Source organism: Bufo gargarizans, chromosome 2, assembly GCF_014858855.1.
Source record: "Bufo gargarizans isolate SCDJY-AF-19 chromosome 2, ASM1485885v1, whole genome shotgun sequence".
NCBI lineage: Eukaryota > Metazoa > Chordata > Amphibia > Anura > Bufonidae > Bufo > Bufo gargarizans.
The window spans coordinates 676338138-676364814 of NC_058081.1; the positions used below are offsets into that span (position 1 = coordinate 676338138).

A 26677-nucleotide genomic window follows, 5' to 3' on the forward strand; every position below is an offset into this window, starting at 1 on the left:
CTGAAGGAGACTCCTGTCCGTCCTTCATTTTGGAGGAACAGGTAGCCTTGTCCCTGCCATTTGAACTTGGGTCCTATAGGGCTAGATAGGACTCTAGGTATTCCTGCGTATGAACACACCTACCTCTGGGGTATGTTCATATTGGTAGTCAGTCAGGATTTTGATTAAGGTTTTACTAGGAGGTGTCCAGATTACTTTCCTATTACTCAGGCTTGATTCCCTGTTCCCCCTTTACTCTTATGCTCAGTGTAGTGTTTTCCTCCCACACCGAAGCGTGACAGTGGACTCCTAATGCTGCTGCTGCCACCTCCACACTCTGTCATTGTGCCACTCTGTAGCCTCCTGATTCTGCTGCCACTTCCACACTGTCATTTTGCCACTCTGTGGCCTCCTCCTGATGCTGCTGCCACCTCACTACTATGTCATAGGACCACTCTGTGGACTTCTCATGCGCTTCCACCTCATCACTAAGTCATAGGACTACTCTGTGGACTTCTCATGCTGTTCCCACCCTCCCCACTTCATGACTGGGCCACTATTTTTCCTTTCGGCCTGACTGACATCATCATTTATTTTAGCTCTCTTCTGATCTGTCAGAAGGAAGGAAAAATGAGACGCACAATGCATCCTGTCTATGTAACAGCTGTAAGGCCTGCATGACATGGTCCCTATTTTGCATCAGAATTGGCTTATGATTTTATAGCCAAAAGCAGGAGTGGATACAAAACACAGAAGACATGCAAATATTCCATTCACGTGTCATCTATGTTTTGGATCCATTCCTGTTTTTTTTGTTGTTTTAGCAATGCTGATGGATTACCGACCAAATGCTGACCGAGTGAAGGCGGATGCTCCACAGACAGGATCCGTTATTTGGGGCTTATTGTTCTGACGGATCAGAGGAAGGGCAAAATAATCAGTGACATCAACACAAACTTACTGCTGACACCCTCTCCACTCTGTTGTGGGGCTCTACTTGTATAAGCATTTAATAGAACAGGTTCTGTAGACATCTATGTGGAGTCAGCTGCCGACAGTGTAAAAGGAGTGCGCTTCTTCTTGACGCTAACATTGACCTGTAAGAGTTCATACTTGAGTTATTTGGTCAGTTTTATAATATGAAGTATGATGTGTCACAAGAAAACAATCTCAGAATGCCTTGGATAGGTAAAAGCATTCCAAAGTTATTACCACATAAACTGACATGTCATATTTGAAAAATGGGGCTCCGACATTTTGACCAAAATGGCTGTCGCTTGAAGGGGTTAAAATAGGCAATCTCTAGTATATAGAAACTAGGAATACTGGATTCAAATATGAAATAGATACATTGGATGCATTGCAATATGAACAAAGTAAACTTGAACTGATTTAATCTGTTATATAAAATTACTGCCAAACCAAGACTGAATGTTTGGCTCCAGCTTTTAGAAACCCCTGGATCCTTAATCAAGTAAATAACACAGAGATATAACTGAACAGTTCCAAAATTCTTATTGTAAGCTACGCAAATAACTCTCGGCATAACAGATGATTCCCTGATAATGAAATCACATGTTTTATTCAGCAAATCGGAAAGGATAAAGGAAACTTAAATGATAACCAAGCCAAGAAACGAGCTAATGTACTACTAAATCTATCCAGACTACGGAAAGAAGAGGAGCAGAGGTAAGAGACACTGAGGCAATATTACTATATTTGCTCCTATTTGTTCAGTGCCGTCAACTAAACTATGCATCGGAGTATCTCAGACTAGTATAGCATATGATATTGGACAGGAGAGGTCATGGACCTACTGTAATTAGATTAATTCCTTGTATGTTACGGTCAGAGTAGGCATTTTACATCCCTTAGGCTACTTTCACACTAGCGTTTTTGCTGGATCCAGCAGGGTTCAGCTTTAAGGGCTGTTTCACACGAGCGGATGCCGTGCGTAACATCCGCTCCGTGAATGACAGCCAAGACCCGATGCGGACAGCAGAAGCACGGAGCAGTAACATGATTGATAATGCTCAGTGCCTCTCTGTGATCTCTTTACTACGAAATCACAGTGAGATAAAGTTGTCACTGTGATTTCGTAGTAAAGAGGTCACAGAGAGGCACGGAGCATTATCAATCATGTTACTGCTCCGTGCTTCTGCTATCCGCATCGGGTCTTGGCTGTCATTCACGGAGCGGATGTCACGCACGGCATCCGCTCGTGTGAAACAGCCCTAACGCTTCCGTTAGTGATAATATAACCATCTGCATCCATCATGAACGGATCCGTCATGAACTCCATTTAAAGTCAATGGGGGGCGGATCCATTTTCTATTGTGTCAGAAAAAACGGATCCGTCGCCATTGACTTGCATTGGGGGTCATGACAGATCCATTTTGCTCCGCATTCCCAGGATGGAAAGAAAACCGCAGCATTTTGGAGCATTTCGTTCTGTTCAGTTACGTTTTGTCCTCATTGACAATGAATGGGGTCAAAATTGAAGCGTTTTTTTTCTAGTATTGAGATCCGTCATAGGGAATATTAACGCTAGTGTGAAAGTAGCCTAACTGCTACAGTTTGTGTGGTAGTTACTTACAAACACCCATATTCACAGTCATGTTTATTGCTGCTAATTGAGGGGTTGCTTACCTCTCTACTACAGGCGCTGCTAGCACTTCAGGTATTTTTGTATTGTACAGATTAGTTTTAAAAGCGCTTCTAATTTATATGTATTTTATGAAGTTTCTGTAATCGTCGTAGGATACATTGTTGGATCTTCATATTATTGATTATTGTTTTGTTATATTTAATAAACATCATTATTTATTATGGGAACATTATGGTTACGGTTTTTCTTTGTTGCATAGTATGTAATGGGAGCCTTTATTTTGCAGGGGGTTTCATAGAGCTCTGATGGGGAATTGGATATTCTCACCACCAGTCTCCTCTATTATACATGATTAGAAATAGAACCTTTTGGTATTTATGTATTTCTCTAATTTAGCACTGGACGTTCATCTTACACTTTAAAGTAAGGATGAGACATGAGGATTAGGTAATAGCAATGTTCAACATATTTCCTTTCTGGATGTATTAAAACAAAATTTTACAACTGTGGGTGTGGAACTACTGTGCCAACCAAGTGGTTTGGCTAGACCCACGGTTGGAAAATTATGTAGTGAGTGGTCAAATTAAAACTTAACATTTAATTAGTATATTTAGAAAATTGGTCCCAAGATATAACGATAAATAAACAAACATAAATCAGAAGCAACGCCCCTTGTCTCCCTCCTCCTATGCGATGTATCGCTCTGCGCATGCGCGGGCGTGCACCGCTCATTCTGAATGTGGGAGGCGTGTCTTAGCCAAGCCTCATTCTGGGGCTGGCTCGCTTTTCAAAAGGAAGCAATTCTCAGGTGCTCCTCAGGCTACATCAGCCCAGGCGTCTAGATAGTTAGTAGGAGAGGGGCTTTACATCTTGACCCCCCCTCTTCCCTCATAGCTAACCAGCCCACTTTGATCCACATCTGGATCGCAGTGAAACTTTATCTCTATGCAGAGTGCACAATTGACATCTCTGTCAGTGCACCCTGCACAGGTTCAGCCCAAGCAGACCGTGTTTCCCCTGATGAGCCTGTTACTCATCTTCTTCAGCGAAACGTGCATGTAGGGATCAGGTAAGCAAGGGCCTTCTAGGGCGCACAAATTCCAGGGTGAGGTTCCTGTAGGTGACTGGTGGCGGTTCACCGCTATCCGGTCACATAGGCCAGTGTAGGGCTCTAGGGCATTACTAGGGCCAGCCAGCACTACAGACCACCCTGCATCACGCAATTACCAGAGCAACGGTGTGCACATCCATCAACACCAGCCGGACAATTGTGGATCCAGAAGCCTTTCATCTGAGTGGTAGGACCATACGGTTATTTTTGGTGCCGCCGAGCATCCCTTTTCAGTGTTTGACTTGATACAGGGTACCAGCTTTTCCGTGTGGCAACCCGCCGCGTTGCTTCTGATTTATGTTTGTTTATTTATCGTTATATCTTGGGACCAATTTTCTAAATATACTAATTAAATGTTAAGTTTTAATTTGACCACTCACTACATAATTTTTCTGTCTGACTCAGGTGGTCACCCTTTATTATCCTAATTTGTTATTTGCGTAGACCTACGGTTGCTATCCTCACAGTCTCCTAGTCTTTGCCCTTTAACCCCTATAAAGTGATCTGGACTAGAGATGGCCTTGCGGTTTGCCCGGCGGTCAGTTCGCAGAGAACTTTGCGTGTTTGCGGTTCGCCGAACATGCGAACATATGGCGATATTCACGTCCGCCATATTCTTTTACATTGTGAAGAACTTTGGCCCATGACACATCCATCAGGTGGTACAGGACAGCCAATTGAGACATTTCAGCACATGGACATACCCCCTACCTTATAAATAGACCAGATCTGGCCACCATTGTATATTCAGTCTTTTGTCAGTGTAGGGAGAGGTTGCTGTGTGGAGCAGGGACAGACTGTTAGGGACAAAAACGCTATCAAATAGGTCCACAAAAGTCCTTTTAAGATGTACTATTGATAGGTGTGCAGTACAGAGGGGTGTAATACACTTATAATGGGGGGGAGAACAGAACTGGATCGCACATCCACAATGCTATGCTTAGATCTAACTCGCTTATCAGCGCTATAATAAAGTGTACAGCCCCCCATACTACATGCTGTACAAGAGGCATTAGTGTACATTTTGATCAAAAGGAATAAGCCCACTCACCACGACAAGGACGCCTCTTTTGAGTGGGACCTACTCTGACAAAAAGGTGCAGTACTGCGTGGTGGCCTTTGTTTTTGTGGTGCTGTTCTGGTGGGTCGGTGGGACCCAGTGCCATGGGTGGCATTGTCAGACAGCAGGGTTGCTGCTTTGACTCCTGGGTCCCGCCTCCTACCAGGGCATTACCGCTTTGTCACCGCACTGCGCCTCTTTGTCAGAGTAGGTCCCACTCAAAAGAGGCGTCCTTGTCGTGGTGAGTGGGCTTATGCCTTTTGATCAAAATGTACACTAATGCCTCTTGTACAGCATGTAGTATGGGGGGCTGTACACTTTATTATAGCGCTGATAAGCGAGTTAGATCAAAGCATAGCATTGTTTATGTGCGATCCAGTTCTGTTCTCCCCCCCATGACCACTTATAATATACTTTCTAGCATAGAAAGCATATTATAGTATACCGCATGCTACACAGAGGTGTTATATACCAGTCGCCTCCCCCCCCAAAAAACTGATAGAAGCGGGGTGTTGCTATAGTAGGTCGCGCCTATTTTGCGCATGCGCTTACGCAAAAATTATATTGAAAAAAAATAATGAATGGAGATCGCAAATTCAAATAATACATCTGGTATGTCACTGTCCATGTTGTGGGACTATTTGTGCACTTCTAGTAATTATTTCTTTCGGACCCCAAACCATCTCGATTGGGTTCAGGTCCGGTGACTGTGGAGGCCAGGTCATCTGGCGCAGCACCCCATCACTCTCCTTCATGGTCAAATAGCCCTTACACAGCCTGGAGGTGTGTTTGGGATCATTGTCCTGTTGAAAAATAAATGATGGTCCAACTAAACGCAAACCGGATGGAATAGCATGCTGCTGCAAGATGCTGTGGTAGCCATGCTGGTTCAGTATGCCTTCAATTTTGAATAAATCCCCAACAGTGTCACCAGCAAAGCACCCCCATACCATCACACCTCCTCCTCCATGCTTCACGGTGGGAACCAGGCATGTAAAGTCCATCCGTTCACCTTTTCTGCGTCGCACAAAGACGCGTGGTTGGAACCAAAGATCTAAAATTTGGACTCATCAGACGAAAGCACAGATTTCCACTGATCTAATGTCCATTCCTCGTGGTCTTTAGCCCAAACAAGTCTCTTCTGCTTGTTGCCTGTCCTTAGCAGTGGTTTCCTAGCAGATATTCTACCATGAAGGCCTGAGTCACACAGTCTCCTCTTAACAGTTGTTCTAGAGATGTGTCTGCTGCTATAACTCTGTGTGGCATTGACCTGGTCTCTAATCTGAGCTGCTGTTAACCTGCGATTTCTGAGGCTGGTGACTCGGATGAACTTATCCTCCGCAGCAGAGGTGACTCTTGGTCTTCCTTTCCTGGGGCGGTCCGCATGTGAGCCAGTTTCTTTGTAGCGCTTGATGGTTTTTGTGACTGCACTTGGAGACACTTTCAAAGTTTTCCCAATTTTTCGGACTGACAGACCTTCATTTCTTAACCACTACAGGACCGCCGTACGCAGGATTGCGTCCTGGCGGCGGCCCTGTTATTCTGAGTGGACACGCCGTCGCGTCATCTCGCGAGACGCGAGATTTCCTGTAAACGCGCGCACACAGACGCGCGTGTTCACAGGAACGGAAGGTAAACTAGCTGATCTACAGCCTGCCAGCGGCGATCGTTCGCTGGCAGGCTGTAGATGCGATTTTTTTAACCCCTAAAATGTATATTAGACGCTGTTTTGATAACAGCATCTAATATACCTGCTACCTGGTCCTCTGGTGGTCCCTTTTGCTTCGATCGACCACCAGAGGACACAGGCAGCTCAGTAATAAGTAGCACCAAACACCACTACACCCCCCCCATCACTTATTAACCCCTGATCACCCCATATTAGACTCCCTGATCACCCCCCTGTCATTGATCACCCCCCTGTAATGCTCCATTCAGATGTCCGTATGTGTTTTACGGATCCACAAAACACATAAGGACGTCTGAATGGAGCCTTACAGGGGGGTGATCAGGGAGTCTATATGGGATGATCACCCCCCTGTAAGGCTCCATTCAGACGTCCGTATGTGCTTTGTGGATCCACGGATCCATGGATCGGATCCGCAAAACACATACAGACGTCTGAATAGAGCCTTACAGGGGGGTGATCAATGACAGAGTGGTGATCACCCCATATAGACTCCCTGATCACCCCCCTGTCATTGATCACCCCCCTGTAAGGCTCCATTCAGACATTTTTTTGGCACAAGTTAGCGGAAATAGATTTTTTTTTTTTTGTTTTTTGTTTTTTCTTACAAAGTCTCATATTCCACTGACTTGTATCAAAAAATTAAATCTCACATGAATTCACAATATCCCTCACGGAATCCAAATGTGTAAAAAATGGCCTGTGAAATCCGAAAGGTTCTCTTTGGAATGTGTACCCCTTTGCCCACCTTGGCTGCAAAAAAGTGTCACACATGTGGTATCGCCGTACTCAGGAGAAGTTGGGCAATGTGTTTTGGGGTGTCATTTTACATATACCCATGCTGGGTGAGATAAATATTTTGGTCAAATGCCAACTTTGTATAAAAAAAATGGGAAAAGTTGTCTTTTGCTTAGATATTTCTCTCACCCAGCATAGGTATATGTAAAATGACACCCCAACTTCTCCTGAGTATGGCGATACAACATGTGTGACACTTTTTTGCAGCCTAGGTGGGCAAAGGGGCCCACATTCCAAAGAGCACCTTTAGGATTTCACAGGGCATTTTTTACACATTTTGATTTCAAACTACTTCTCACGCATTAGGGCCCCTAAAATTCCAGGGCAGTATAACTACCCCACAAGTGACCCCATTTTGGAAAGAAGACACCCCAATGTATTCCGTGAGGGGCATGGTGAGTTCGTTGAATTTTTTTTTTGTCACAAGTTAGCGGAAAATGATTTTTCTTTTTCTTACAAAGTCTCATATTCCACTAACTTGTGACAAAAAATAAAAACTTCCATGAACTCACCATGCCCATCACGAAATACCTTGGGGTGTCTTCTTTACAAAATGGGGTCACTTGTCGGGTAGTTATACTGCCCTGGCATTTTAGGGGCCCTAATGCGTGAGAAGTATTTTGAAATCAAAATGTGCAAAAAATTACTTGTGAAATCCAAAAGGTGCTCTTTGGAATGTGGGCCCCTTTGCCCACCTAGGCTGCAAAAAAGTGTCACACATGTAGTATTGCCATACTCAGGAGAAGTTGGGGAATGTATTTTGGGGTGTCATTTTACATATACCCATGCTGGGTGAGATAAATATCTAGGAAAAAGACAACTTTTCCCATTTTTTGTATACAAAGTTGGCATTTGACCGAGATATTTATCTCACCCAGCATGGGTATATGTAAAATGACACCCCAAAATACATTCCCCAACTTCTCCTGAGTATGGCAATACTACATGTGTGACACTTTTTTGCAGCCTAGGTGGGCAAAGGGGCCCACATTCCAAAGAGCACCTTTAGGATTTCACAGGGCATTTTTTACACATTTTGATTTCAAACTACTTCTCACACATTAGGGCCACTAAAATGCCAGGGCAGTATAACTACCCCACAAGTGACCCCATTTTGGAAAGAAGACACCCCAAGGTATTTCGTGATGGGCATAGTGAGTTCATGGAAGTTTTAATTTTTTGTCACAAGTTAGTGGAATATGAGACTTTGTAAGGAAAAAAAATCATCATTTTCCGCTAACTTGTAACAAAAAAATAAAAAGTTCTATGAACTCACTATGCCCATCAGCGAATACCTTAGGGTATCTACTTTCCGAAATGGGGTTATTTGTGGGGGGTTTCTACTGTCTGGGCATTGTAGAACCTCAGGAAACATGACAGGTGCTCAGAAAGTGAGAGCTGCTTCAAAAAGCGGAAATTCAAATTTTTGTACCATAGTTTGTAAACGCTATAACTTTTACCCAAATCATTTTTTTTACCCAAACATTTTTTTTTTATCAAAGACATGTAGAACAATAATTTTAGAGAAAAATTTATACACAAATGTCGTTTTTTTAAAAAAAAAATTGCAAATGAAAGTGAAAAATGTCATTTTTTGTCAAAATTTTTGTTAAATTCTGATTAATAACAAAAAAAGTAAAAATGTCAGCAGCAATGAAATACCACCAAATGAAAGCTCAATTAGTGAGAAGAAAAGGAGGTTAAATTCATTTGGGTGGTAAGTTGCATGACCGAGCAATAGACGGTGAAAATAGTGTAGTGCAGAATTGTAAAAAGTGGTCTGGTCATTAAGGGTGTTTAAGCTAGGGGAGCTGATGTGGTTAAAGTAATGATGGCCACTCATTTTTCTTTACTTTTTAGCAGTTTTTTTCTTGCCATAATACAAATTCTAACAGTCTATTCAGTAGGACTATCAGCTGTGTATCCACCTGACTTCTCCACAACGCAACTGATGGTCCCAACCCCATTTATAAGGCAAGAAATCCCACTTATTAAACCTGACAGGGCACACCTGTAAAGTGAAAAACATTTCAGGTGACTAAATCTTGAAGCTCATCAAGAGAATGCCAAGAGTGTGCAAAGCAGTAATCAAAGCAAAAGGTGGCTACTTTGAAGAACCTAGAATATGACATATTTTCAGTTGTCTCACACTTTTTTGTTATGTATATAAATCCACGTGTGTTAATTCATAGTTTTGATGCCTTCAGTGTGAATCTACAATTTTCATAGTCATTAAAATAAAGAAAACTCTTTGAATGAGAAGGTGTGTCCAAACTTTTGGTCTGTACTGTGTGTGTGTGTATATATATATATATATATATATATATAGGGAAAAACAAAAAAGTAACGGTTTGCATTCTTGGTGTTTGTTCACACCATAAAAAGTCCACAGAACAAAAGCCTTCACCTGGTCAGCAGTTTTTCCACCCGCAGTCCACAGCAGGCTTTAGGGCCTATTTCCCAGCAGGTGTCTCTCAGCCCTTTAGCACGGCACAAGTGCTCAGTTCCAAAACACACAGAGACTGACAGCGCTCCACTGTCAGATGGAGGATAATCCACACCCAGCTGAGACTGCTGGCTGGGTTTTATATAGGCCAATAAAGCCCCGGCCTGGAGCGTGGGGAGGAGACACCCACCCTCCACTTTGGCTATTCCCAGTAAGAGCCGACCCGGATCGGCTTTACAGCCACACTAACAACAAACAGTGTCAACCAGCACTAGCACTATATATATATATATATATATATATATTTACAGAGGGTTTTCACAGTTTTTAGTTTTTTTTTAATACATGACATTTGTCTGATACACTAATCCAAAAAGCATTCAGCATTTGTTAAAGTTCCCCACCTTGTCAAATCTGAAAAAAGAAAAAATTAACCAAAGATGTAGACAGAAACATATACAACAGCCAAACCAAGTACTGATTAAAGGGGATGTTCGGCCATATATATTGATGAACTATCATCAGTATAGGTCATCAATATCTGATCCGACAACTGGCATTCCCACCGGTCAGCTATTTGAAGAGGAGGCAGCGCTTCATGCGGGCACTGCTTCCTCTTCGTTAAACTGTACTTTGTCTCAGAAGTGCAGTGTAATGCAAGTACCCCCTCCATTCACTTGACCATACTACACATTACACTACACCACCACTGCACAGGAGATGACGCATCGTGTAAAGACCAGGAAGCCGTGCTCACATGGAGCGCCGCCTTCTCTTCACACAGCTGATTGGCAGGGGTGCCGGGTCTCAGACCCCCACTGATCATATATTGATGACATACGCTGACGATTAGTGTTGAGCACGAATATTCAAATCACTAATATTAATCGCGAATATCGCCACTTTGAGAATTCGCTAATATTTAGAATATAGTGCTACATATTCAAATAGTGTTGAATATTCTAATTGTGAATTTATCGTGAATCTACCACAAATATATTACATTGCCGATTTTCGCAATCAAGTAAACAATGACTTGAGATCACAAATTCAAATATTGCCTATGCCGCTCGTTACTACTGACAGTAATCATACATCCAGACACGCTTTCATACACACACTGTCATACATGCAGGCACCCTTTCATACACACATTGTCATACATGCATGTACTCTTACTTATAGACTCTGTAATACATGCAGGCTCTCTTACATACACACACTGTCATATATGTAGGCACCCTTTCATACACACATTGTCATACATGCATGTACTCTTACTTATAGACGCTGTAATACATGCAGGCTCTCTTACATACACACACTGTCATACATGCAGGCACTTTTTTAAACCAAATACAATACATGTAGATTCCTTCCTCACTTCATGGACCTCTGTGTTGCTAGTTGTGTTCCCAGGTCCTGAGCCAGGCTCCTCCCCTTCGGAGCAGCAGGGCTGGGCTCCAGACTGATAACACAGGCAGCAGTCCTTCTAGCACAGCTGCCTCACTGGAGGAGATCCTGTCAGTGCTATTGACTGACAGGTTTTAGTCCAATCAGCACTCCTGGTAAGAGTAACCCTGTCTCCACATGATCTAATTTACATAAAATCACTGCAAAATGCCTCGGGTTTTTTTGTAGCGATTTTATGAAAATCAGATCATGTGGAAACAGCCTTAGGCCGCTTTCACACGACCATTTTTTTTTCCGTTTACAGGCCGTTTTTTTGCATTCCATATACGGTCCGTATACGGAACCATTCATTTTAATGGTTCCGCAAAAATTAAAATGAATGTATTCCATATGCATTCCGTTTCAGTATTTCAATTTTTTCCGTTCTGTTGAAAGATACCTAGAACATGTCCTATTATTGCCTGCAAATCACGTTCAGTGGCTCCATTCAAGTCAATGGGTCCCCCCAAAAAACGGAACACATACGGAAATGCATCCGTATGTCTTCCGTTTCCGGTCTGTTTTCTATGTAATTACTGTTTACTGTATATTCCATATGGAAAAACGGAACAGAAACGGAAACACAATGGTAACAAAAAACGGAACAACAAATCCATGAAGAACGGACTGCAAAGCACAGAAAAAGCCATATGGTTGTGTGAAAGAGGCTTTACTCTGACCAGGAATGCTGATTACACAAAACTTGTCAGTTCCCATGAATCAGCGCTGGTGTGGAGCCATCCTTCTCATTTACGATGAATTGCAGACAGCATGCATCCTACTGTGTACAGGGGCGGAGCTTATCTCAGAAAGCTTCTAAGCAATGAAGCTCCCTTGCTGGTTCGGGGGCCCACCGATGATTTCCCTGACTCCCCGGTGGACCAGTCAGAGCCTACCCCCAGGGGCGATCGGGTCCCAGTGTTTCGGAATGCTGAGTGGTGATGCGGCCTTAATAGTTTGTGAAATAGGTTATCCTACCTGGATACTGTCGCTCCCCAGAGTTAGGCTTCATATCAACAAAAGAGTAGTCGTTGGTGGAGTAAGTAGAGTCTAGACTTAGTGAAGTTTAAAGACTTTTACTTGAGTAAAATTGCAAAAAGCTTGTGTCATCCAAACAACACTTGATTTTTCTCTTGCTCCAACAGGCTAAGGATAAACTGGCAGGTGAACTTTAATACTTTGCTTTATCTCTCTACTGCTGTGCTAATCTCTGCTATTAAGTGCAGTTATATCAGGAGATGCTGCTCTCTGAGCTACTTTCCTAAAGCTCCTGCAGAAATTAGGCGAAAACGCTCCCTCACCACACCATGCTGCTTAACTCTTTTGCTATAACTTTCAACTCCACTTTAACTTCCTGCAAACCCTTCCCTTGGAGGGAAGCAGGACTAGCCCACTTCTTCCCATAAGGGGGCATAACAATATGGTAAGCTCCTTTCTGGCTAAAGATCTCTGCAAGGTATACTGCCACCTGCTGGAGAAGCAGGCACATTGCATGAAATGCAATACATAATAGTTACATGGCACCTAATGACACTTTGCTGGTGGTGATACAGTTGGTTGTGCAAACCAATAAAATAGCAAAAGGAATGTAGGAGTGGTAGTGTCCCTGTGGGCCACTACACAGGGAGCTGCTACTTCCTAGTTTAATGGAGTTTATCACTGAGTCAATCAAAGTGGGTAGATTTAAAAACTTTGTCAGAGGCAGTCATTGATATAAATATAAGTCTGCAATAAATCTACCTAAAAAAGGGCTGAGAATTCATGATCTGTAGAGTTGAGCGGACACCTGGAAAAAAAAGTTTGGGTTCGGGACCCGAACTTGACCCCGACCCCAAACCCCTTTGAAGTCAATGGGGACCACTAAAATGGCTCTAAAATAGCCCTGGAAAGAGCTAGTGGGCTGCAAAAGGCAGCAAAATGTGTGTAAGAGCATGACAAATGCTGTGCAAACAAATGTGGATAGGGAAATTAATTTAAAAAAACATAAAAGACCTTAAAAAAAAAAAATATAGGAATGATGTAGGAGGAAGAGGTTGAGGAGGCGGTTAATGGGTGGATGTGGCGGTGTATGCTCACGTGGCGGTCTAGGTGGAGGCGGCGGCGAAGGAGGAATAGGTAGCCAACACACACTGTCATACTGTACATGCAGTATGTTATTTTCCATTTTTACATAGGAGTATCCCCCAAAATATTGGGACATATAAAAAAAAAATAATGGATGAATGGTTGAGGCTGTTAGAACTGTCTATTCTGCACAAGGTACAGACAAGTCTTGTGGGATCCAGGCCTGGTTCATTTTAATGAATGTGAGCTTGTCCACGTTGGCTGTGGACAGGCTGCTGCGTCTGTCTGTAATGACGCCTCCTGCCGTGCTAAATACACGCTCATAGAGTACACTGGCTGCAGGGCAGGCCAGCACCTCCAAGGCATACAGGGCAAGCTCTGGCCATGTGGACAATTTGGAGACCGAGAAGTTGAATGGGGCAGAACCATCAGTCAGTACGTGTGCACAGGTACTGTTCCACCATGTTGTTCAAATACTGCCTCCCGCTAACATGCTCCATATTAGCAGTTGGGGCCGGTTGTTGCGGCGAGGTGACAAAGCTTTTCCACATGTCGGCCATGCTAACCCTGCCTTCTGAGGTGCTGGCGCTGACACAGCTGCATTGGCGACCTCTTCCTCCTCCCCTACCTTTGCCTTATGCTTCCACTTTTCCCCCGGCATCAGTCGGGAATGCTCTCAGGTGCGTGTCTACCAGCGTGCGCCTGTAGTCGCGCATCTTCCGATCACGCTCCAGTGAGGGAATTAAAGACGTCACATTGTCTTTGTAACGGGGATCCAGCAGGGTGGCCACCCAGTAGTCAGCACACGTTAAAATGTGGGCAACTCTGCTGTCATTGCGCAGGCACTGCAGCATGTAGTCGCTCATGTGTGCCAGGCTGCCCAGAGGTAAGGACTAGCTGTCCTCTGTGTGAGGCGTATCGTCTGCGTCCTCCATATCCCCCAGCCACGCACCAGTGATGGGCCCGAGCTGCGTTGGGTGCCACCCCGCTGTGAACATGCTTCATCCTCATCCTCCATCCTCATCCTCCTCCTCATCCTCCAGTAGTGGGCCCTGGCTGGACAAATTTGTACCTGGCCTCTGCTGTTGCAACTTCTAAAAGACTGGCCTGAAAGTGTTAAAAATTACCCCTCTTCCTCCTCGTACTGGGCCACATCCTCTTCCATCATCGCCCTAATTGTTTTCTCAAGATGACATAGAAGTGGTATTGTAACGCTGATAACGGCGTCATCGCCACTGGCCATGTTGGTGGAGTACTCGAAACAGGGCACACAGGTCTCGCATGGAGGCCCAGTCATTGGTGGTGAAGTGGTGCTGTTCCGCAGTGCGACTGACCAGTGCGTGCTGCAGCTGAAACTCCATTATGGCCTGCTGCTGCTCGCACAGTCTGTCCAGCATGTGCAAGGTGGAGTTCCACCTGGTGGGCACGTCGCATATGAGGCGGTGAGCGGGAAGGCCGAAGTTACGCTGTAGAGCAGACAGCCGAGCGGCGGCAGGATGAGAACGCCGGAAGCGCGAACAGACGGCCCGCACTTTATGCAGCAGCTCTGACATGGGGTAGTTGTGAATGAATTTCTGTACAACCAAATTCAGCACATGTGCCAGGCAAGGGATGTGCGTCAAACCGGCTGGTACCAGAGCTGCAACAAGATTTCGCCCATTATCGCACACCACCAGGCCGGGCTTGAGGCTCACTGGCAGCAACCACTCATCGGTCTGTTGTTCTATACCCCGCCACAACTCCTGCGCGGTGTGGGGCCTGTCTCCCAAACACATCAGTTTCAGAACGACCTGCTGATGTTTACCCCTGGCTGTGCTGAAGTTGGTGGTGAAGGTCTGTCGCTGACTGGATGAGGAGATGTTAGAAGAGGGGAGGAGGAAGCCAAGTAGGAAGAGGAGGCAACAGGAGGCAAAGAATGATGCCCTGCCTGCGATCCTTGGCAGCGGAAGGAAGTGCACCAAACAGCTCTCCGCCTGGGGCCCAGCCGCCACTACATTTACCCAGTGTGCAGTTAGGAAGATATAGAGTCCCTGGCCGTGCTTACTGGTCCACATATCTTTGGTTAGGTGGACCTTGCCACAGAGTGGCGGCTGGAAACGACGTACTGCAGCCTCTCCCTACATTAATCCGAGCAGAGTGACGGGCGGCGCTACGTGACTCCAGCTTAAATAGAGGCTGAGTCACATGCTGCATTTGGCCAATCACATAGTAGGCATGGCTGTGATGGCCTTTTGGGGCAAGTAGTATGACTCTTGTTGATTGGCTGCTTTTGCAGCATTTCAAAAAGCACCATAAAAAACACCGAACACCAAACTCCAACTTTTACGTAAATATTCGGGTTTGGGTCCAGGTGCCGAAAAACCAAAAGTTCGGTACGAACCCGAACTTAACAGTTCAGGTTCGCTCATCTCTAATGATCTGTACTGTTCCTTAGTCATCACATTATTATTATAGGTATGATTACAATGACAGATAACACCTGCATACAGATAACACAGGGTCACACCATTCACAATAGGTGATGATTACAGCTCACCTCCTGCCCCTCACTGCACAATGACCTAATTACCTCTGCACAGACCACAGCACAGCCACAACATCCCATAGAGGTCAATGAATATTTTCTGTTTATTGTGCCTTATGAGAGGAGTTTAAACCGACAACAGGAAGCCCATGTGAAGGCACCGTATATGGGCCCCTTTGCTCTTTAATAAAATCAAAATTGGGAGCTACCGTATGATAATCATGACCTCAGGCTAATACTTGCAACCCAAAAAATGTTAGGAAGCGTCTGTCTGCTATTAAGGTAGTGAGTAGTTATGAGCGGCAGGGGAAATATTCAAATTTGCAATATTTTGCTAATATTTGGGCAAATATTCATCATAAATTTGCGAATTCAAGAATTCGCCATTATTTTCATGATTGCAAAAATTAATGTAATAGGCGCTTATTGCGACGTACAATTCAGGCGTGGGTCACTTTTGCTACATTTTTCAAGCTGCTAGAAGTTTCCTGAGACTGGAGAAAATGGTTGGCACGGCAGAAAATCACAATAGCTTTATATGCAGATAGAGTGCTCCAATATATTTGCTATTGCGCAAATCAGCAATTAATGATGCGCATATTTTGCCGCAATACGTGCAACTTCACATTTTTCAGGTCTGACTACATATTGCTGATTGGTGCACCAGGTATTGTTGTGACATCACAGCACTATGTCTGTAGCAGGTATGTATGTATGGACAGCAGAACCTGTCACACTACCTAACACCCTGCACTGGAACCTGTCAGCTACACTATATCACTACGGTGGGATGCGAAAGTTTGGGCAACCTTGTTAATTGTCATGATTTTCCTGTATAAATTGTTGGTTGTTACGATAAAAAAATGTCAGTTAAATATATCATATCGGAGACACACACAGTGATATCTGAGAAGTGAAATGAAGTTTATTGGATTTACAGAAAGTGTGCTATAACTGTTTAAACAAAATTAGGCAGGTGCATACATTTGGGCACTGTTGTCATTTTATTGATTCCAAAACCTTTAGAACTAATTATTGGAACTCAAATTGGCTTGGTAAGCTCAGTGACCCCTGACCTACATACACAGGTGAATCCAATGATGAGAAAGAGTATTTAAGGGGGTCAATTGTAAGTTTCCCTCCTCTTTTAATTTTCTCTGAAGAGTAGCAACATGGGGGTCTTAAAACAACTTTCAAATGACCTGAAGACAAAGATTGTTGACCATCATGGTTTAGGGGAAGGATACAGAAAGCTGTCTGTTTCCACAGTTAGGAACATATTGAGGAAATGGAAGACCACAGGCTCAGTTCAAGTTAAGGCTCGAAGTGGCAGACCACGAAAAATCTCAGATAGACAGAAGCGACAAATGGTGAGAACAGTCAGAGTCAACCCACAGACCAGCACCAAAGATCTACAACATCATCTTGCTGCAGATGGAGTCACTGTGCATCAACCATTCGGCGCACTTTACACAAGGAGATGCTGTATGCGAGAGTGATGCAGAGGAAGCCTTTTCTCCACCCACAGCACAAAAAGTGCCGCTTGAGGTGGGCTAAAGCACAAGCCAGTTTCATTTTGGAATAAGGTGCTGTGGACTGATGAAACTAAAATTGAGTTATTTGGCCATAACAAGGGGCGTTATGCATGGAGGAAAAAGAACACAGCATTCCAAGAAAAACACCTGCTACCTACAGCAAAATATGGTGGTGGTTCCATCATGCTGTGGGGCTGTGTGGCCAGTGCAAGGACTGGGAAACTTGTCAAAGTTGAGGGACGCATGGATTCCACTCAGTATCAGCAGATTCTGGAGACCAATGTCCAGGAATCAGTGACAAAGCTGAAGCTGCGCCGGGGCTGGATCTTTAAACAAGACAAAGACCCTAAACACTGCTCAAAATCCACTAAGGCATTTATGCAGAGGAACAAGTACAACGTTCTGGAATGGCCATCTCAGTCCCCAGACCTGAATATAATTGAAAATCTGTGGTGTGACTTAGAGAGCTGTCTATGCTCGGAAGCCATCCAACCTGAATGAACTAAAGATGTTTTGTAAAGAGGAATGGTCCAGAATACCTTCAACCAGAATCCAGACTCTCATTGGAACCTACAGGAAGCGTTTAGAGGCTGTAATTTCTGCAAAAGGAGGATCTACTAAATATTGATTTCATTTCTTTTTTGTGGTGTCCAATATTATGCACCTGCCTAATTATGTTTAAACAATTATAGCACACTGTCTGTAAATCCAATAAACTTCATTTCACTTCTCAGATATCACTGCGTGTGTCTCCTATATGATATATTTAACTGACATTTTTTATCGTAACAACCAACGATTTATACAGGAAAATCATGACGATTAACAAGGTTGCCCAAACTTTCGCATCCCACTATATGTAACCTACACTGATCTCCCACTAACTATCTGTATTATATATATATATATATATATATATATATATATATATATGTATATATATATATATACACTAACTAACTATTACTAACTATCTAATGTAATGACACAGCAAAAAACAGAGCACAGCAATGTCACTGCAGAAAGTAATATAGTTAGGGGCAGGCAACTTTCCTATTGGTTGCTAGGGATGTTGCTAAGCTCTGACAAAGACATTGATTACTGATTTAAAAAAATCTAGAATATTTGAGAATACGAATATATATCGCTATATTCTAAATCTTAGCGAATTCTCTAAGTGGCGATATTCGCAATTAAAATTTGCAATTCAAATAGTAGCATCCAACACTAGTAGTGAGACTACTGAGGAGGTTGGACCAATGGTAAGTCCACCCCTGCCTTATGGCCCACATGGATGCTGTAAAGCAGATCTCAAAATGCTGTTAACAGCTGCTGCAAAAAAGTAACCAGCTTCATCTGGAGAACTATGCACCAGGGAAGGATAATTGTGGCTGTAAAAGTTTCCACTGGAAAGGCAGACAATTTCAATGGATTATCTCGAAAACCTTTTCAGCAAGAAGTTGAACAGAATTTGTAACACAAAGAGATAATAGATCTGGAGAGTCCAGCCGTATGTTTAGGTTTGTTGATGTATTTTTTGGAAACCAGGAGTGGATTCAAAAAATAGTATCTGTTCTTTATACCGGCTCTCCTTTTTAGATTGAAACCTGATATTTTGTCTTCAAAAACAGCATTTAAAAAATCTGAAATGTGGCAGCATCTTTATATTTACAGGAGACTATTGGTGTATTTGATTGCTACAATGTATATGATGTGCTTTTGGTAAAATATCATTATGCAATCAGGTCTATTTCTGAAGCATCGATCAGAGAATCTGAGGACCCATCACCATGGCCGCCCATTCTTCGTCTCAGCAAAACTACATTGATGAATTTAACCCCAAGGATTACTTACAGACATACTACGTGCCCGGGGAAGGAATGCTTTTTGGAGAATGGACCGATTTTGCATTACAAAATCTACATGAAACTTTCACTAAAGGTAAACGGTTCCGTAATTTCATTTAATTCAAGTGGTTAATTTATACAGTGGGTAAACCCTGTGTCCTAAAAATTAATTAGTTATACCACCTCTACAAGTATGTGTACATGGTATTTAATTACACCCAAATATAACGGATACATCTTGTAAACTGGGATTCAATAAAACGTAACCTTTACTAGGTCATTTAAAATAATGTATCACACTTGGTGAGAGACGACATAGACAACAAACAAATACCTCCACTGTATCAGTTCATATACCATTCACATGAAATGAAAAAAGGGTGGATCTCACCTTGTCTGGGTAGGGTCCACGACCATGGAGGAGGGTCCTGGCAGTGGTAATACCTTTGACCGATGTGACCAGGTGCTGATGTCGTGATTGGCACAGTATTTCCTCCTAAGACACCCTATTATGGCTTTCCTGCCTTTCTAGGGGCCAAGGGGCTGTTCTTATAGCCTGCCTACCACAATGGAGCACCCGCCCCGACAGGGGCGACCCCACACCGAACCTTTCCCTCAGTAGGGGTCTAAAGTTCTATAAAGCCCTAACTACAACGCCCTACATGCCATGTTTCTGTCTTTTTCAGACATCATCAGGGGACTTCACACATGTATTCCAGGGCAACTACAAATAGAAATTACAGACAAACACTAAGTATAGGTCACAAATATCTGAGTACCGCAAGTATAGTAGCTTATCAGCAGACTCAGTATACTTACTAGAGATCAAGGTGATTTTAGCCTCGTATCATCAGACAGGATAGTGGGTAACTCCTATCCTCACTGTTACAAGGGAAGTGTCCCATGTCAGTCAGTGTCTCACCACAGAGTTATCTGTTACTGAGTCTGCTGATAAGCTACTATACTTGCGGTACTCTGATATTTGTGACCTATACTTAGTGTTTGTCTGTAATTTCTATTTGTAGTTGCCCTGGAATACATGTGTGAAGTCCCCTGATGATGTCTGAAAAAGACAGAAACATGGCATGTAGGGCGTTGTAGTTAGGGCTTTATAGAACTTTAGACCCCTACTGAGGGAAAGGTTCGGTGTGGGGTCGCCCCTGTCGGGGCGGGTGCTCCATTGTGGTAGGCAGGCTATAAGAACAGCCCCTTGGCCCCTAGATAGGCAGGAAAGCCATAATAGGGTGTCTTAGGAGGAAATACTGTGCCAATCGCGACATCAGCACCTGGTCACATCGGTCAAAGGTACTACCACTGCCAGGACCCTCCTCCATGGTCGTGGACCCTACCCAGACGAGGTGAGATCCACCCTTTTTTCATTTCATGTGAATGGTATATGAACTGATACAGTGGAGGTATTTGTTTGTTGTCTATGTCGTCTCTCACCAAATGTGATACATTATTTTAAATGACCTAGTAAAGGTTACGTTTTATTGAATCCCAGTTTACAAAATTTAACCTTGTGTCCTATCACCCCATTCCGTCTATGGCATTGCCGGATACAGCCGAGCTCAACATTAGAGATGAGAGATTCGGATCTGAATCAACATAAAGAATCTCTGATCTAGAAATAAACCTCTAATTACAGCTCAGTGTCAGGAAGCAGGGGGGGTTACCCCTACTCGGGGACCACGGGCACGGCGCAGGGCACGGGTTCCCCTTCAGCTCGGTAGAACACCTAGTGCCCGAGGTGCGAGTGCACGGAGTGTGCGCAGTACGCAGGCTGCGTGCGCATTCCCGGGTGCATAGCATTCCTGCATTATCTGGCTGTCAGGTGTGAGCCTTGCTGGGGGAGGTTCCCAGTACACACCTTCAACCTTCCTCGCCTGCCATTGGTTCCTGGGGAGGGTGGTTCCTACCTCCCCTGGCTATAAAGACCTGGCCTGAGCTCTGGCTCATAGCTGAGTTATTCCACCTTATGGTGAACACCTAGCCTCCCTGCAGATCCTCCTATTGCCTGTTGATTCTTTGTATCCTTCCCGGCTACTGACCCCTGAACTGTCTTCCGCCTTGAACCTTCGCTGCCTGCCTCGACCCGGATTGGACATTGACTACCCCTCTTGGATTATCCCTAAACTTGTACCGCGTTCTGGGCTGTCAGCTGCTTACTGCCAGTGGGTTCCTCATCCCACTACTGGCTCCCTAGGAGGTTTGACACTCAGTGCCCTGGAAAATATCTTCTGTCTTCACCACTGCTCTCACACTGCCAGTTAGGCTGAATGTCCGTGGTATCCCGGCTTGGTATCCTGCTGACATCATGCTGCCGCTGCACTACAGTAATACCCTGCACTTTGCTATTTTTATTACTTCAATATTCCGGCCCAGATTGACAAACTTCACAACTAGTTTATCACTCCTCGGTAGCTTGACTGGGTTGCTACTTACTATATACAGTATATTATTGTTACTGTTAATACGATACTACTGTTCTTCTGGTAAAGTATAAGTTATTTCAGTTCACAAACCATTGATCTGCAAAATACAGACACCTTCCGTGTGCACTCCTCATTTTTCTTACTGCCATCTCTACAATTGACTGTTCTTGTCCGCAATACAGACAAGAATAGGTTTTGTTTGTATTGTTTTATAGTTTTCTGACTGGATGCAGACAGCACAAGGATGTTTTTTTTATTTTTTTTGTGGACCCATAGAAATTAAATGGTCTGTGTGAAATCCACAAAAGATGCAGATCAGACACAGAATACGGCCATGAGCATGAGGCATCACCCATGAAGTACGAGAGAAGCCACCAACATATTGTACCTTTTATAGACTGTAATCACTTAAAGTGACAGTGAGCACCAAGCTTCCTGTGTCTCTTGATCAAAAATAAAGTTTCTTGTTCCCATCAGTAAGTTTCTATGACATACCAGTGGGCAAAACTACACCCAGGTCCATAAATATTGGGACATTGACACAATTCTAACATTTTTGGCTCTATACACCACCACAATGGATTTGAAATGAAATGAATAAGATGTGCTTTATCTGCAGACTGTCAGCTTTAATTTGAGGGTATTTACATCCAAATCAGGTGAACGGTGTAGGAATTACAACAGTTTGCATATGTGCCTCCCACTTGTTAAGGGACCCAAAGTAATGGGACAGAATAATAATCATAAATCAGACTTTCACTTTTTAATACTTGGTTGCAAATCCTTTGCAGTCAATTACAGCCTGAAGTCTGGAACGCATAGACATCACCAGACGCTGGGTTTCATCCCTGGTGATGCTCTGCCAGGCCTCTACTGCAACTGTCTTCAGTTCCTTTCCTATTCTTGGGGTATTTTTCCTGTAGTTTTGTCTTCAGCAAGTGAAATGCATGCTCAATCGGATTCAGGTCAGGTGATTGACTTGGCCATTGCATAACATCCCACTTCTTTCCCTTAAAAAACTCTTTGGTTGCTTTTGCAGTATGTTTTGGGTCATTGTCCATCTGCACTGTGAAGCGCCGTCCAATGAGTTCGGAAGCATTTAGCTGAATATGAGCAGATAATATTGTACGAAACACTTCAGAATTCATCCTGCTGTCTACCCAACTTGCCCCCCCCCCCCTCCATTTTAGTTTATTTATATTTTTTGTATGAAGAGGCTGCGGTGCTTCATGAGCGCCAGTCTCTTCCTAGGCCATATGACATCTTCAGAATAAAAAAAATTGAAAAATGTGGTCACCAAATTTAAAATACATATAATTATAATAAAAAAGACATGGAGGAGAATTCAGCACCACATACCTCTTACATCCAGTGACATCTCCTGTCATGTAGACCTTCTCTTTCCTCTTCTCCTCCGTTTGACCCAGACCACCATGGCAAATTCTCTCAGCCAGATCTTGTCTCTATAGTTTGTAACACAGACACGTTAGATTTCTCAATTTTTCCATCACCCTCCTCATCCTGGTGTCCCCACAGTGTCATCCTGCTGCCACCCCCAATACTGTGCCTGTTTTTCCCCCCAATGTCCCAGGTACTATACTGCTGAAAAAATTGTGACCCTAATAGACATAATTGGGGTAATTTATCAAAGTGGTGTAAAGTAGAACTGGATTTCCAAAAGAGCTGTCAAATATGAAAGGTGGAAACTGATTGGCTGCTATGGGCAACTAAGCCAGTTCTACTTTACACCAGTTTGATTAATTACCCCAAATGTCTTATAGTGTCCACAGCAGCTATAATGTCCCCTAGAGTGCCCCGAGTAATAATACCACCCTCTATTGTGCTCCAGGCAATAATCCCTGTATAGTGTCCCCAAAAATAATAGAATTACCCCTACAGTGCCCCCCCCCAATAGCAACACCCCCATATAGTAATTTCCACCACACTGCCCCCACATAGTAATCCACCCATAGTAATTTGCCCCCACACAGTAATTTCCCCGAAACTGCCCCCATATAGTAGTTTGCCCCCACACAGTAATTGCCCCTACATAGTAATTTCCCCTACATAGTAATTTCCCCACACTGTCCCCACACAATAGTTTTCCCCACACTGTCCCCACGTAGCAATTTCTCCACACTGTCCCCACACAATAGTTTCCCCCACATAGTAATTTGCCCCCACATAGTAATTTGTCCCCACATAGCAATTTCCCCCACTGTCCCCACATAGAAATTACCCCACACTGTCCCCACATAGCAATTACCCCACACTGTCCCCACATAGCAATTACCCCACACTGTCCCCACATAGAAATTACCCCACACTGTCCCCACATAGCAATTACCCCACACTGTCCCCACATAGCAATTTCCCCCACACAATAGTTTCCCCCACACTGTCCCCACATAGTAATTTGCCCCCACAGTGCCCCATATAGTAATTTGCCCCCACATAGTAGTCCCTCCCATAATAATTTGTCCCCACACTGCCCCCACATAGTAATTTGCCCCCACAGTGCCCCATATAGTAATTTGCCCCCACATAGTAGTCCCTCCCATAATAATTTGCCCTCACATAGTAATTTGTCCCCACATTCCCACCCCCATGTACTCGATGTCTCTTAATATGTCCTACTGTTTGTCCCCCACCCCCCACATGTCCCCCAAAGTAGGCACATGAAATAAAAAATAAAAAAATTAAATAAAAAATTAAAAGCTAAATACTCACCTATGTCCAGGGCCAGGCGCTTGCTCGCAGAGGAAGGCGAGATGAGGCAGTGCGGTGTCCCGGCACAGGCGCGCACTGACGTCATCACGCACGCCTGTGCCGGGATTTCACTAACGCATAGGCCTCAGGCAGTATGTGGGCGTTCGGGTGGGTGTTAGGCCCCCCAGCGGTGCTGGGTCCGGGGCTGCCGACCCGAACGTCCCTATTGTAATCCGCCACTGGCCATGACACTACCACTACCATGCTTCACTGATGAGGTGGTATGCTTAGGATCATGAGCAGTTCCTTTCCTTCTCCATTCTCTTCTCTTGCCATCACTCTGGTGCAAGTTGATCTTGGTCTCATCTGTCCATAGGATCTTGTTCCAGAACTGTGAAGGCTTTTGTAGATGTTGTTCGGCAAACTCTAATCTGACCTTCCTGTTTTTGAGGCTCACCAATGGTTACATCTTGTGGTGAACCCTCTGTATTCACTCTAGTTAAGTCTTCTCTTGATTGTTGACTTTGACACACATAGACCTACCTCCTGGAGAGTGTTCTTGATCTGGACAACTGTTGTAAAGGGCGTTTTCTTCACCAGGGAAAGCATTCTTCGGTCATCCACCACAGTTGTTTTCTGTGGTCTTTCGGGTCTTTTGGTGTTGCTGAGCTCACCGGGGTGTTCCTTATTTTAAGAACGTTCCAAACAGTTGTTTTGGCCACGCCTAATGTTTTTGCTATCTCTCTGATGGGTTTGCTTTGCTTTTTCAGCCTAATGATGGCTTCCTTCACTGATAGTGACAGCTCTTTGGATCTTGTTCTGCCCATATTGTTCATAGTAAATGTGTGCAATGTGCTGTTACAGATTATACTGCAATGTTAGTTTGACGTTGCTGCCATCTAGTGGTCAGAGTTAGTTATTATCTTGCCAGAGCTTCTCAGGAAGTGGTATATTTCTCAGAGTGAGAGGCAGTAACCTTTAACCTGGAACTGTGTTTCCTCCATTTCATGACTGCTCCTGGATCTAGCAGGCTGTATGCAGAGGAGCTCTTGATCTATTCCTGGACTAAGGATGGAATTGTCTGTGAGTACTCTCACTCATGGAGTGAGGCTGCTGTATAATGTTTAATGTACTGACACATATGTTTTTTTTATGCTTATGTTGAAGTTTTACAAAGTTATTCAGAAAAAAAGAATGCAAACAGATCTGATGTCTCACGTTTCTTGACTTCTGAATTATTGTTAAGCTGTCTGACTAGTGTTACCCAACAGTTCAATAACGGGAAGCAGAACAGATCTCATCTTGAGAGTTCACAGTAACAGATTCCAAATGCAAATAGCACACTTGAAATGAACTCTGGACCTTTTATCTGCTCATTGTAATTGGGATAATGAGGGGATAACACACACCCGGCCACGGAACAGCTGAGAAGCCAATTGTCCCATTACTTTTGGTCCCTTAACAAGTGGGAGGCACATATGCAAACTGTTGTAATTCCTACACCGTTCACCTGATTTGGATGTAAATACCCTCAAATTAAAGCTGACAGTCTGCAGGTAAAGCACATCTTGTTTGTTTCATTTCAAATCCATTGTAGTGGTGTATAGAGCCAAAAATGTTAGAATTGTGTCAATGTCCCAATATTTATGGACCTGACTGTATGTGGGCACCCAAGCATCACTCGCATGTTGAAGCACTCATTATAAATCCCCAAATTGTGTCAGTCCCCCATTGCTGCTTTGAAAGCCTGTACTGTCTGGAGAGGATTTCTACTACATTTTGCAGCATGCCTGTAGGGATTCAAGTGCAGTTGGCTACAAGAACGATACTGTGATTAAGCACTTATGTTTGGCAGACAATCCTGACATGTAGTCCACATTCCAGTCCCTTCTATTGGCATCCAACAGGGTTCAGCTCAGGACTCTATGCAGAGCAGTCAAGTTCTTACACATTAAACAAGAAAGACCATTTTGTATGGATGATGCATGGTCACACTGGTTATATGCATGAAGTGAATATTTAGAATGTGGAAGGCACCCTAAAGGGGTTCTCCTGAAAGTAAGAAAATAAAAGTACTGAAAATACTTAAATATTACTTTATTATAAATATATTCTCAAATACCTTTCATTAGTTATAGTGGCTTGTTTTGTCTGGGGAGCAATCATCAGGGGAAGTAAAATGGCCGCAGTCCTATTAGTACAAAGAAAACCTGCCCTAATCACAGTTCTTCACTACTGACATCACCGCCTCCTACAAGAGAAAAATTGCTGAGCTGTCCTCTTTCCCAACGCAAGCACGCTAGGTTAAATTTAATTGACTGACTAGTGCACACCGCAATATAAGCACTGTGCATGAATTGCAGCTTAGCGATCATCCTCTGTGCTGTTGGTATTCTATGTACGGTATGTCACTGTGGATAGA

General features: G+C 43.8%; 1 protein-coding gene across 2 annotated transcripts in view; it reads left to right on the forward strand.

Annotated features, from left to right (window-relative positions):
- The first annotated feature begins 1555 nt into the window (after nt 1-1555).
- The window catches only part of LOC122926938 (nicotinamide N-methyltransferase-like), a 62460-nt gene continuing 37338 nt past the window's right edge, over nt 1556-26677 (forward strand). The window contains exons 1-2 of one of the 2 annotated variants that reach the window (XM_044278462.1): nt 1556-1668; nt 19010-19205. In XM_044278462.1, coding sequence (XP_044134397.1) covers nt 19055-19205 — 151 coding nt within the window. In that variant the 5' untranslated portion in view covers nt 1556-1668; nt 19010-19054. Of the gene's footprint in view, nt 1669-19009; nt 19206-21202; nt 21448-26677 lie in introns of those variants that run through there. The other variant, XM_044278463.1, reaches the window with a different exon arrangement.